This window comes from Budorcas taxicolor, chromosome 1 (assembly GCF_023091745.1).
Source record: "Budorcas taxicolor isolate Tak-1 chromosome 1, Takin1.1, whole genome shotgun sequence".
Taxonomy (NCBI): domain Eukaryota; kingdom Metazoa; phylum Chordata; class Mammalia; order Artiodactyla; family Bovidae; genus Budorcas; species Budorcas taxicolor.
The window spans coordinates 148632435-148646790 of NC_068910.1; the positions used below are offsets into that span (position 1 = coordinate 148632435).

A 14356-nucleotide genomic window follows, 5' to 3' on the forward strand; every position below is an offset into this window, starting at 1 on the left:
TGAGGAATGATTTTGACGTGAAGACCATAAGACATTTTTTGTATTCTAGACTTAGGTGGTGGTAGTTTAGATGTGTAAGAATGTGAACAAGAACCACTGTTTCCTTTATGTTACTATCCCATATTATTAATACTACCTAATATTATTAGACAAAGAAATACTAGTACACCAATAATCTTATTAACTTATTTTAATATTATTTCACAGCATTTGCTTCATCCTTGTCTCATTTGCTGCTGCTGGAAATTTGCTAGAAGATGAAAAGTTAAATGTTTTCAACTCTTTTTCATGATCCCATTGCTTACTTATCTAATCTCCCTTTAACTTGATTTTACTCCCTCCCCCAAACAATTTTCACTTAAAAGTGATTGGATAATGCAAATTTATTCTTACCTTACAATTTCTTCCATTTGTTGAGTTATTGTCATTCGTCCCATGAATCTATCAAAGAATTCATCATGTTACAAAAAAACTAACAATACATTTATGACATCAATAGGTGGAAAATTTCAAGAAAGTTTTGGCACTATTCTTATACATGAAACAAAACCAGTCTTTTGCATGTATGAATGATCCAATATTCATACTAGAAATTACAAAGGTAAATCAGTCACTAAGCTTTAAAAAATTAGTATTGTTAGATTCTCAGGGAGTGATCAGTGGTGCTGTTTTCCCTCTCATGTTCTTCTGCTTCATCCCGTTCCATTTGTGGAGGAGCAGCATAAAGCTTTCCCCCACCATGCAGTGTGCTCCCTGCCATCCCATGCATGATCTTCCTGGGCTTTGCAGGTGATGTACAAATATGTGCTGGTGCCATAAGCTGTTGCTGTCGCCCACAGCTGTCTCACTGGCTCTCCTCATGGTTTATTTCACCCACTTTTGCCATCAAAATTGTAGCAGGAATTAATGGCCTAGAGGCTAGCCAGTTGCTAGTCATTTCTGCTTCCATCATTGTCTTCAACCTCCTAGTGGAGCTGGAAGGCAACTACTGGGATGATCATGTCTTTTCCTTCCACTTTATGCCTTTTTTTCCTACCGCCATGGGACTGCTCTACCATAACGAGTAGCAGAGAGCCTCTGGCTAGTGACAGTGCACCAGAATGAGAATGAGAACAGTGCCTCCATGGAGTGTGACAACATGACCCTCATTCACTTGCTACTTAAAGTCTTTGGGCCCATGAGTGAGAGAAACCTCACCCTGCTTCTGCTGCTGCTACAGGCCATGGGTGGTGCCGTCACCTTCTCCATTCTGACCAGCTGTCCAACTCCTCCGTGTCAGAGTCCCCTGATCCACTGCACTTTGATTCACAGCCTCCAGGGTTTCTAACTCTGGCTGACCCCTTCTGGACCAAGACTGCTTCCCAGCCCAGGCCTCTCCCATCCTTCATTCTCCTCCAGATTGTGACATCAGCATCTTGTTCCCCTTGTGACTACTGACATCCTGGGCCTTTCTTGCCCTCTAAAAACTACTGCTTGGACTCTGCCTATGGCTTTCTTGAATTTGCCACTCTCCTTCTCCATTCTGTTTTGCAGCCTCCTAAGGCAGAATACTGTAGTTTTTATGCAATTATCCACAACTCTGACACTCAAGGAGTATGTTGGGCCTGGGAATAGAACCCTGGTTGGGGACAGGGATACAAGTTCAAAGATGGCTTGACATTTGGCTATAAATCATGTATTCTGATTAAGAGCAGATCAGGGGGTCAGGTGCTCCCAGTGGTGACAATAAAATGTTGTATTTCTTATTTGAAAAAGCTTTTTTAAACTTTCTCCCCATTTTTCAAATAAGGCAAAACCACTCAAAGCATTAGTCACATTTGATCTCATTATTAATCTTATGCTTTCTTAATGCTGCATCATATTCTAGTTTTCAATAATCTTTTTATAATTCATCCTTTTCTGAGACTTAGAAATAACAGCAATATAGAACTCAAAGCACTGAATTCTTCACAGTTAAATCTATCTTATAATTTAAATGCATAGAACTTCAATTTTTTATAGTTAAGTGGAAAATTCCATACAGTTTTTGTTTTTGATGAAAATGTAAGGTTTTTATACCACACAGAGAAAATTCCATTATAAATGTATGGATCCAGAACAAAGATATGTAAGAGATCTGAAAAAGCCAATGACTAATGATAACATCTTAAGCCAATAAATGCAGAGAATGACAAAAAGCTGAGGTCAATTTTTACAATGTGGTTGTGATTTTTACTCTTACCCGTTTTTGAGTAAAAATGAGTAGTTTTCTCATGGAAGTTTTTAATAATGAAAGTTGTTTCCATTTCATAGATGGCAATAATTAGCATATAGCTCGCTGAAAGATGACTTACAGTGTTAAAATGAGTTAGTTCCTAAAGAACAGAAAGACATGGCCCTTCATGGAGCACATATACACATGTGCCTGAGTGCATATATACACACACACACCATTAGATTATTTTCTTCTAAGGAAATAACTTTATTTCCCTCATAATTACTATTACTGTTATAATGTTTACTGCTATTGTTATAAAGCCAGTTCACACCAAAGTAGAAGATAACAGGGAGGAACATGTGAATAAAAGCACAGCTTTTAATACTTCAGCTCAGAATTCTGCCAAATTCTGTTTTTAGCTTTGCCCCCATTTAACTGATCTCCCGCCTTGCTCCCCCCAGTGATGTCTTCAAACAGCTATTTCGTTGCATGTTTATGACTGTAAAAAATGAGACCTATAAACAGACTTAAAATGAACATGGTGATTACCACATCATACCTGTACAAGTCCGCTTCTGGCTGCTGGCATTCTACCACAGCTATAAGAGTGTCCAAATTGGCAACTGTCTGTAATACCGCTGTTTCTGGAACTGCCACATGTGTCTGAAAAAAAGAAAAGTTAAACCCCATAGTTTTGAGATCTAAATGGGACCTTGGACATCATTTATTTCAAATCTCTTTTACAAATGAAATCGTAGCATTCTGTACTTGAGATCACTAAGCTAGACGGCAGAAGAGAAGAGAAAGAATGTAAAATAACAAGCAATAAAAGGAGCTACTGTGACTACCTGTCTACAAAGGGCATTTGCATACAAGGAAATTAAGTCTGTAAGTGTGTTAATAGTCATCATTGCTCAAAGTTTATTGCAAATAAATTTAATAGGTAGAAAAAAGTGAATCAAGTAAAATCTTTGATTGTACTTTGAATATTGAGAAAAATTTAAATGTGCCCTCTATTTAAAAAAGCACCAGTATATTAAAAGATTATAATTTCTCCAAAGCACTTTTCACTTAACTTGCCTAAACCATGTGAGGCTAACCTTGTAGTAAAATGTATACTTTCATGAAGTAATTAACAGTAATTTAAAACATTTCTCCTTTATCAGGTCAAACTTTATTACCTTAACCAAAGGAAAATATCACCATAATCCAGAGATGTTTTGTTCACCAAGAGCCACACTCAAACATACACATGTACAAACCTTCAGGTTAGTTTCTCCATCCAAACTAGCAGTTGTAACGTGACAAGAACCATCAAGTCGATCTGAGGACAGAAGCACCAAATCTGCAGGGAAAATTTCATTTTTGGCTACTCGAACAATATCACCCACCTATGAAGAATTTTGGGGAAAAGTGAATATACAGATTTTAAAAGGCAGGACTTATTTTTATTGGGTTCTAAACAAGTGGTCTACTACAATATTTTAATGTAGGAAAGTAGACTTTAACTAAAATATAATCAGATTAGAATTTTTGCTTTTAAAATATAATTGATTTCTATTATTTATTAAATGCATACCCGAATGTTTTTTGATCTAGTTGTTACAAGGCCACCACTTCGAACAACATAAACAGGAGCTCCATTTACTTCATTATCTGAGATATGTCTTAGCCAATCTTCATAACCCTGTATGCATCAAAAGAATAAAAAAAAGCCCCTCTTAGTATAAATTAGAAGATGTGTGTGTGTGTGTGTGTGTGTGTGTGTGTGTGTTAGTCACTCAGTTGTGTCCGACTCGCCCGCCAGGCATCTCTGTCCATGGGATTCTCCAGGCAAGAATACTGGAGTGGATTGCCATTCTCTTCTCCAGAGATACTTTTTATCAAATGAGAAACGGAAACATAATTTTCCCCAAACATTTCATTCATTAGAACCATGTTAGACTACTTTGGCATTCATTACTACTAGAAACACTCTCTTCACTTGGTTTTCATCACACACATGTTCCTGGTTTTCATAGTACCTCTCCAGTTACTTCTTCTCAGTTTACTATGGGAGGCTCCTTCTATATCATCTTAATGGGCCCTTTTTTCACCCTTCTCTTACTTCCTACTACCTGATTTCTTTATCCCTGTGTCTTCAAAAAATTCTGAAATTTCTATCTCCAGCCTGTATCTCCAGACTCTAATAAACTTGAATATCCAAATGCATTCTTAATATTTCCATTTTGATATCTCATAAATAACATTAAACATTTCAAAACTAAACTGATGTTATCCTTAAAATCTGCTGCATTTCCAATGTCTCCCATCTTGACAAATGACTCATTTTGGAAAGAGACAGGTTGTAAGTTATTATTATTATATTAAACTCACTCCTTTGGCAGATATATTATAAACTCACTAACATCTTTTCAACTTAGTTACAGCATCATATTCCAACTAAATCCACTCTTTATTTGGCTAAATTTATACTGAGAAACCAAGTAAAGAAGTATTTCAACATTTAACACTTTCTTAAAAATATTCAAGAGGTTCATTCATTCATCTATTCATCTATCAAATATTTATTTCATGTCAAATATGTGCATAACCTTGTTCTGGTCACTGGTAACATACTGATAATATGAAACAAAGTCTCTGCCCTCAGAGAACTAAACATCCAAATGAAGGTGACAGAGAAACTAATAAACGAGCATTTATTCAACAGAATAGGTAGTGAATAAGAAATGATATAAGCAAAAAGACCAGAGCAGCAAATGAGACAGTGACACAGAGTTCAGGAAACGCTTAAGGTGTCCAAGAGGTAATAGTTGTATTTGCAAGCACAAATTGTTATATGTGTGTGTCTGGAGTTCAGAGCATAGTTTCAGGATACATGTAAATTTAGACCCACTAGACTTGATGAAATCACCAAAGAACTTATATATAAAAAAGAAGTCCAAGGGACAAATATTTGTTACTCTGATGCAATAAATGACATCTACAAAACCAAATGAATATGTAATTGCATTAAGTGATCTGGATGCTTACTGACTGACATAAATTCTAGTTTCCAACAGGGCAATGAATAAAGGGAAATCAAACTTACAGCAGTAGCATGCTATTCAGACACATTAGATTAACTGTTAATTTATAGACTTCCCTTGCCTTTATCAAATAAGTAATAAATAAACTACATCTCAGAATTATAAAATATTTGCCAATTTTGTTTCTATGTCAATTTAAACCTTATCCCTAAATCTTACAAAATGAAAACGTATCAAGCTGGCACATGAAAATTTAAATTAACTCTTTCAAGAGGAAGGGAGCAGCAGTTCTGAACACTTGAGCTTCTGCCAAGATATTTTGAGAAGTGGCAGCTATATAAACGTGACGCTTCTAGGGATTTTTTAAATTTCTTGTCATGTTTATCCAATAATACTGTTTTTCTGTACCTAGATGTTAATATCAAATCAGATCTAGTTGAAGCTATTCCCTTAGAGTACAACTTTACATAAAAATCAATTTCACAGAGAAAGCTGTAAAAAGTAGGAAAGCACTATACAATTTTTATTCAAAATTTTTTATTCAATTGTACAGAAGTACAGGCTTTACTCCTAAACATATCCCCTTCCTTTCAATTATATATCCTTTAAATACTACCAAACTCTACAAAGATGATTATAACAATCTGTTTCACACATAACTTGGTTTGTACACACAAAATGCTTGCTTTTGGATACTTCTTAGGTATGTTAAAGGAACAACATACTTTAATCATTGTAATCATCCCATCAGTCACCAAGTACCTGATAAGAGTGGCTTACCTCAGTTTAATTTTTACCATTTGCAGAATCAAACAAATTTGCTTTTTTTCTTTTTATAATTTATTTTTTTGGCTGTGCTAGGTCTTTCACTGCTGTGCGGGTTCTTCTCTAGTTGCAGGGACCAGGGGCTGCTCTCCAGTGCATGGGCTTCTCCCTGCAGTGGCCTCTCCTATTGCAGGGCACAAGCTCTAGGGCACTCAGGCTTCAGTAGCTGGTGATTCCTGGGCTCTAGGGCACAGGCTTAGAATTCGTGATACACAGGCTTACTTGCCCCATGGCATGTGGGACCTTCCTGGATCAGGGACTGACCCCATGTCTCCTGATTTGGCAGGTGGATTCTTTATCTCTGAGCCACTAGGAAAGCCCTAAATTTGCTTTCTTATGAAAATTACTTTTGCAACAATAAATCTCACTTTGGAGGAGAAAACTTCTGAATGACTTGGGAAGAAAGCAAGCAACAGAAAATATTTCATACCTGCTTTATGGCAGTAACTGTTATTACAAAGAACAATGGAAGTCCACTGGTAACTGGACTGGTAGGTGTATCAATCATAAGCTGCATTAAAAAAGAAAGAATGCAGAGTATTATATTTTATTTTGTACATATCACTATTAACATCTAGAATCTTATAATTATTGGGAAATCTGAAAACATACAAAATATGTATCATAGTTCAGATGAAAAAGTAACTTGAGAGAGACTATGCAGTGAATGTAGTTTACTTCACAGTTTCACAAGTACACTTTGTTAGCTATTATATGGGGTTAGTAGACTATCTAAATCTATTGCATACCCACAAATATTGCTAGAGTGGACTCAGTTTCTCTGCTTTCTTAACACATAGAGTACTTAAGGTCTTCCTCAGTATTTGTCTTGGAGGGGAGCTACAGCTATTCAGAATTTCAATTCACATTTCTTTGCCCATCCAGAGAAATGCTAAAAAAAAAAAAAATCTGTCAATTTTTATTCTGGGATCCAGAATAAACTCACACTGGAGAGAAAACAAGAAATGGGACTAGGGGTTTCTTTCTACAAGTGATTTTGTTACAGCTAGTAGAGCCAGAGGGGTACAACTTGGAAAACAAACGATGCTGCAATTATCCGAATCATACAACTGATGTTTCAATAAACTGCTTTCGAAGAAATATGTGCAGCAATTATATTTGGTTATTTAGAACATGGGTCTAATAATTTATTAATATTGGTTTACTCTGGTTAGGCCAGTTAAGTTTGTTCTATTCCACAGACAGGCTGAATTCCTGATCTTAGGCAGTAATTTCACAAATGCATGTTACTTGTATGTAATAAGTGTAAATTTCTCGTTTTTTCTGACCAAACAAGCTGATGGTCTATTGATTAAAAAACAAACAAACAAAAAAAACCCAGAAGTTCCTTTTCCGCTCACAAAGGGAAACAATTAAAGAAAAGCTTCCTCAAGCTTTAAGGTGACTACTTCACAAGTTTTTTTTTCTTTTGAAGGTCCAGGTTCTATGGAGAGAAGAGTTCAGAGTTTATAAAAAAAAATTCAGTGCCACACTGAAAGAGACTGCTAACGTATCATCAGAAAAGAAAAACCTCTTTGAAGCAAAATGACAATCACTAACTCTAAATCTTGGTTTATACTCAAGTTTCATACTGTTCTCTGGGAAAAAAAGCACAATGTGAAAAACTAAAAACTAAAGAGCTTACAATGAATATAGATTTAAGTTAAGAAAATGGCCTCCTGGATAAAAATCTATATTCATGGAGATTCTTAGAAATTATAATAAAAAACTTTAAAAATAAAAGTAAAATCTGTAAATTAAAAAAAAAGAAAAGCCAAAGGAAGATTAATTTTGTACAAAGATGGTTCCGCAGGCAGAAATGTGCCAAAAACAAGTGCTGTATATTAAAAGCCAAAGTATTTATTTTCTGAGGCAGAACAGTTGAAAGGATGATGCTGTTTTCTTGGCTTTAATTATGATTATCAGCACTATAACACATAGTGATAAAACAAAATACAACGGATCTTAAAATTCACTGGCTATTTTTCAGACACCTAGATGTGACTACATTACTGTATTCACTGAATACAATGGGGAAGCTCTGCAGATAAAAAAATGGGTCCCATAGTCATATGGTTTAGAATGCAATGTTAACTTTTCCTTGAAGATATATGTTTAGCATTCATGTCTAACAACTTAACGATTTATGGAGTGATAAAGCTTACCTGAACCAAAAATATAATAAGAAAATAAAAGTTTGCCACTCTTCTGAATTGTTCAAATAAATTTTTTGGAACAAAATTCCACACAGTATACTAAAAAAAAAAACAAAAACCAAAAAGATAAGTTAACATTTTAAATAATATGTATTATATACAAATATTAAGAAAACTTGCACACATCAGATATACCAAGCCCTTACACAAATTCATGTAACTCGATAGTACAAAAACTGTCTGGTTTTTAGAGTTTCAGGGCTTTTATTCTACCTTTTACCTTTTACTATTTACTGGCAATTTTAGTATAACTTTAAAAGAGAGATAAAGGAACCTATCAATTTTGCTAGTAAATTCCTAGTTTTTTTAGAAGTTGGAGATGGAAGATCTAAAATACTATTTTAATAATTTATTTGGATTTTGATTACACAAAACTAAACCTAATGTTGAAAGATGAATTAAGGGACTTCCTTGGCAGTCCAGTGGCTAATACTTCACGTTTTCAATGCAAGAGACCTGTGTTCGATTTCTGGTCAGGAAATTAGAACCCATATGCTGCAACCAAGAGTTCATGTGCCACAACTAGGACCCGTGGCAGCCAAATCAATAAATTTAAAGATGAATTAAGAGTTGATAAAAATGCTAACACTGGATTCAGTTTACTTTATAAATATTTTCTTTAGGTTTCCTCAAAAACAAAGAAGACAGTACGCCTCGGTAAGCATGGGATATGAAATGTGAAAAAGTTTAAAAATTACTTTAGTTAAGTGATCACTGGTATAACCATGAAGAAAATCTCATAAAGGATGTGAAAATCCGTCACAATGTCTATTTTACAGTGAGACAGTAGAGTATAATGGTTATAAACATTGATGGTAAAAAGTTAACAACTGCTGTGATCTAAATCCTAATTCATGGTCACTGAAGGACCTTGGATCTTATCTCTCTGTATCTCATTCTATGTTCTATAAAATGAGGACAGTTATGACAATCATACTGTATAGGTTGTCACAAAGATTAAATGAGCTGATATATTTATATAGTGCTAAGGACAGAACCTAGCTCATACTAATCACTGTGTGTCTGCTGCTGTATTATTAATCAGTTTATAAGTCTATAACGTTACATTATGGGGTCAGGGTAACACCATATAAATCTTACTTGTGCCACTCACTACACACAACACAATTACGAATAAAACAGGGAAACACTTTACAGTATTGTTACTTTACCCAATGTCCATTCACCTAGCAGAATATAAGATCCCTTGGGCTAGGAACATTGTTTATTTACTGCTCTATCTTCAGCACTTACACTACAGCACACAGATATCAAAATGCTAGCAGAATAAATAGGCAAACAAATAAACACTGATGGAAAAAAATTTCTGTAACTCTCCTGGTGTCAGGTAATGAATGAAGCCTTACTGGTTATTGACTAATTCAAGATTTTCTGTGGTACAATGGAAGATGGTTCTAATTTCTGAATTTCTGTAGGTCAGAAATTCACTTCTTATTCAATTTTTTCTGGCCATGCTGTATGGCTTATAGGATCTTGGTTTCCCAACCAGGGGTTGAACCTTTGTTCTTGGCAGTGAAAGTGAGAAGTCCTAACTACTGGACTGTCAGGGAATTCCCTTTATCACTGCCCTTCTAAGGTCTGACATTAGTAAGAAAATGAAACCATGGTTATAAAATTAAATCTTTTGGAAGGAAATTTAAATTTAAATTCATAAATTTACTATATAGTGAATTAAATTGAACAAAGGCATATTTTCCATCTACAATGTGCAAGGCACTTACATAATAAGAGAAACAAAGATAACAAGTTTAAATAGAGAAGATTAAGAACAATACTTATATCAACAGCTATATTCCAAGATAAAGTAAAAGAAGGAATACACAAAGAATTCAACAAGAAAAATTTAATGAAGAAGGTCACATTCAACATGGGCTTCAAGAGAGGAACACTCACAAGCTGAAAATAGGGGGCACACAGGGGGAGAACATTTCAGGAAGGAAGGAAAGAATGAACAAAGGCAGAGAGCAGGGAAATTCATCTTGGCTTTGTGGAATAGAAGATAACGCAGTCAGAAAAGAGTCTAGGGAAATAATAGAGGAGAAAGGTAGTAAAAGGGAACATTGAGAAGCCAGGCTCAATTGTGGTCAAAAAATAAAACAAAAACAGACACTGCTTATATAAATATCTGTGCTTCCCTGATGGCTCAATGGTAAAGAATCTGCTTGCCACCGCAGGAGATGCAGATTCAATCCCTGGGTCCGGAAGATCCCCTGGAGGAGAGCATGGCAACCCATTCCAGTATTCTTGCCTGGGAAATCCCATGGCAGAGAAGCCTGGCGGGCTATAGTCCATAGGGTTGCAAAGAATTGGACACGACTGACCATGCACACACACATACATAAATATCTACATTCTTGAAATATGGTTAAAAAACATGAAATCTACATTCTCTGCAAAAATATACAACCTATATTCTTAAAAACTGAGGTTATCAAAACAAAATCATAGCAAAGGCAACGTGGTAGGAAAGTTAAACACAAGTTTACGGAATAGCAGGTAATCTGGTTTGGAAGTTTATAAAAGCAGTAGTGGAATAATAATAGAGGAGTGATGAGAAAGACAGTCTTCAGGTATGTGAAAAAAGGCAACATTTATTTAAAAGTCTACATTTCTGAAACCTGGTCAAAAACACTAAACCTAATACTACTACATTTGACTGAGTATCAAAACATTCATATGAAGATATTTAATCTCAAAAGTTTTCCAGGAAACTCAGTTTCAACTATCAGCAGACTGCAAACTCCTCAGTTCAGTTGCTCAGTCCTGTCTGACTCTTTGTAACCCTATGGACTGCAGCACGCCAGGCCTCCCTGTCCATCACCAACTTCCAGAGTTCACTCAAACTCATGTCCATTGAGTCAGTGATGCCATCCAGCCATCTCATCCTCTGTCGTCCCCTTCCCCCCTACCCCTGCCACTTTCAATCTTTCCCAGCGTCAGGGTCTTTTCAAATGAGTCAGTTCTTCCCATCAGGTGGCCACAAGTATTGGTGTTTCAGCTTCAACATCAGTCCTTCCAATGAATATTCAGGACTGATTTCCTTTAGGATGGACTGGTTGGATCTCCTTGCAGTCCAAGGGACTCTCAAGAGTCTTCTCCAACACCACAGTCCAAAAGCATCAATTCTTTGGCACTCAGCTTTCTTTACAGTCCAACTCTCACATTCATAAACGACTACTGAAAAAACCATAGTCTTGACTAGACAATTACTTGGTTGGCAAAGTAATGTCTCTGCTTCTTAATATGCTGTCTAGGTTGGTCCTAACTTTTCTTACAAGGAGTAACCACCTTTTAATTTCATGGCTGCAATCACCATCTGCAGTGATTCTGGAGCCCAAAAAATAAAGTCTGCCACTGTTTCCCCATCTATTTGCCATGAAGTGATGGGATCAGATGCCATGATGTTAGTGCTCTGCATGTTGAGCTTTAAGCCAACTTTTCCACTCTCCTCTTTCACTTTCATCAAGAGGCTCTTTAGTTCCTCTTCACTTTCTGCCATAAGGGTGGTATCATCTGCATATCTGAGGTTATTGATATTTCTCCCCACAATCTTGATTCCAGCTTGTGCTTCTTCCAGTTCAGCATTTCTCATGATGTACTCTGCATATAAGTTAAGTAAGCAGGGTGACAATATACAGCCTTGATGTACTCCTTTTCCTATTTGGAACCAGTCTATTGTTCCATGTCCAGTTCTAACTGTTGCTTCTTGACTTGTGTACAGATATCTCAAGAGGCACATCAGGTTGGCTTGTATTCCCATCTCTTTAAGAACTTTCCACAGTTTATTGTAATCCACACAGTCAAAGGCTTTGGCACAGTCAATAAAGCAGAAATAGATGCTTTTCTGGAACTCTCTTGCTTTTTTGGTGATCCAACGGGTGTTGGCAATTTGATCTCTGGTTCCTCTGCCTTTTCTAAAACCAGTCTGAACATCTGGAAGTTCATGGCACAAGTATTGTTGAAGCCTGACTTGGAGAATTTTGAGCATCACTTTGCTAGCATGTGAGATGAGTGCAACTGTGTGGTAGTTTGAGCATTCTTTGGCATTGCTTCTCTCTGGGACTGGAATGAAAACTGACCTTTTCCAGTCCTGTGGCCACTGCTGAGTTTTCCAAATTTGCTGCCATATTGAGTGCAGCACTTTCACAGCATTATCTTTTAGGATTTGATAGTAGCTCAACTGGAATTCTATCACCTCCACTAGCTTTGTTCATAGTGATGCTTCCTAAGGCCCACTTGACTTCACACTCCAGGATGTCTGGCTCTAGGTGAGTGATCACACCATCATGATTATCTGGGTTGTGAAGAACTTTTTGTACAGTTCTTCTGTGTATTCTTGCCACCTATTCTTAATATCTTCTGCTTCTGTTAGGTCCATACCATTTCTGTCCTTTATTGTTCCCATCTTTGCATGAAATGGTCCCTTGGTATCTCTAATTTTCTTGAAGAGATCTCTAGTCTTTCCCATTCTATTGTTTTCTTCTATTTCTTTGCATTGATCACTGAGGAAGGTTTTCTTATCTCTCCTTGCTATTCTTGGGAACTCTACATTCAAATGGGTATCTTTCCTTTTCTCCTTTGCTTTCTCTTCCGTTCTCTTCACAGCTATTTGTAAGGCCTCCTCAGAGAGTCATTTTGCTTTTTTGCATTTCTTTTTCTTGCGGATGGTCTTGACCCCTGTCTCCTGTACAATGTCCCAAACTCTCCGTTCGTAGTTCATCAGGCACTCTATCTATCAGATCTAGTCCCTCATCTATTTCTCACTTCCACTGTGTAATTGTTAGGTATTTCATTTAGGTCATACCTGAATGGTCTAGCGGTTTTCCCTACTTTCTTCAAGTGAACTTTGAAAAGTTCACTTTGCCTTCCTAGCAGGCAACCTTTTGAACTCCTAGCAGATAAGACAATTTAAGTGAACTCCTAGCAGATAAGAATTATGAAAACTAGATTAAAACAAACTATTTAAAATCTTGGAACATGTCCAAAATATAGATAGAAACATGAAGAGAGTTTAACTTAAAAAAAATTACAAATGAAGGTGTATGAATTACAAGCAACAGCTTCTTAGCCTGGAGATACCATCCAACTCACATAGCTATGGCAGTCAAAGAGCAGGGAAAACTACTCCCTTATCAACAAAATACAACCAAGATTTAGAGCTCAAGACTAGAAAAGCAACTGAAAACTTAAGGAGAAAATACTAGCAGTGAAACCCTCTAAGGAAAATGACCCAAATTCAGAACATAAACTATCCAAACCTACGGTGACAACTAAAATGTGCACTAACACCAAAAGATTCTGACGCATGCAGCAACAAAGATCGAGCTCAACAGTACTGTGTTAAGTGAAAAGAAATCAGACTCAAGACTCCTACTGTATGCATTATTTATATGACATTCTACAAAAGACAAAACTATAGCTACAGAAAGCAGATCAGTTGCTATTGTTGGAGGTGAAGAGAAGGGAGAATGGCCACTAACTTTTTGGAGTGACAAATGTATTCTGTATCTTAATGATGGTGGTCATATGCTTTACATTTGTCAAAATTCATCAAATTAGTAAATTTTATTGTATATAAATTATACCTAGTGTTTAAAAAATTTTTTTCAAGAAGGACTTTTATTTCTTCCATCACTTACTAAGAACTATGTCATTAATCTAAAGCTCCTCTATTATCCTGACTTCCCTGGTAGCTCAGATGGTAAAGAATTTGCCTGCAATGCAGCAGACTTGGGTTTGATCCCTGGGTGGGGAAGATACCCTGGAAAAGGAAATGGCAACCCACTCCAGCATTTTTGCCTAGGAAATTCCATTGACAGAGGAGCTTGGCAGGCTATAGTCCGTGAGCTCGCAGAATGGACGTGACTGAGTGACTAAAAAAACACACATGCTCAAAGATGCCTTGGAACTGTGGTGTTGGAGGACTCCTGAGAGTCGCTTGAACAGCAAGGAGATCAAGCCAGTCAATCTTAAGGGAAATAAACCCTGTTGATTTGGAAGGGCTGATGCTGAAGCTGAAACTCCAGTATTTTGGTCATCTGATATGAACAGCTGACTCATTGGAAAAG

At 36.5% G+C, this 14356-nt stretch overlaps 1 protein-coding gene across 1 annotated transcript in view; it reads right to left on the reverse strand.

Moving 5' to 3' along the window:
• Positions 1 to 14356, reverse strand: part of ATP11B (ATPase phospholipid transporting 11B (putative)) — a 106995-nt gene that overhangs the window by 69075 nt on the left and 23564 nt on the right. Inside the window, exons 3-8 of the mRNA XM_052640502.1 lie at positions 8217 to 8306; positions 6482 to 6562; positions 3777 to 3884; positions 3460 to 3588; positions 2757 to 2860; positions 394 to 441 (exon numbers count right to left, since the gene is read on the reverse strand). Coding sequence (XP_052496462.1) covers positions 394 to 441; positions 2757 to 2860; positions 3460 to 3588; positions 3777 to 3884; positions 6482 to 6562; positions 8217 to 8306 — 560 coding nt within the window. The remainder of the gene's footprint in view (positions 1 to 393; positions 442 to 2756; positions 2861 to 3459; positions 3589 to 3776; positions 3885 to 6481; positions 6563 to 8216; positions 8307 to 14356) is intronic.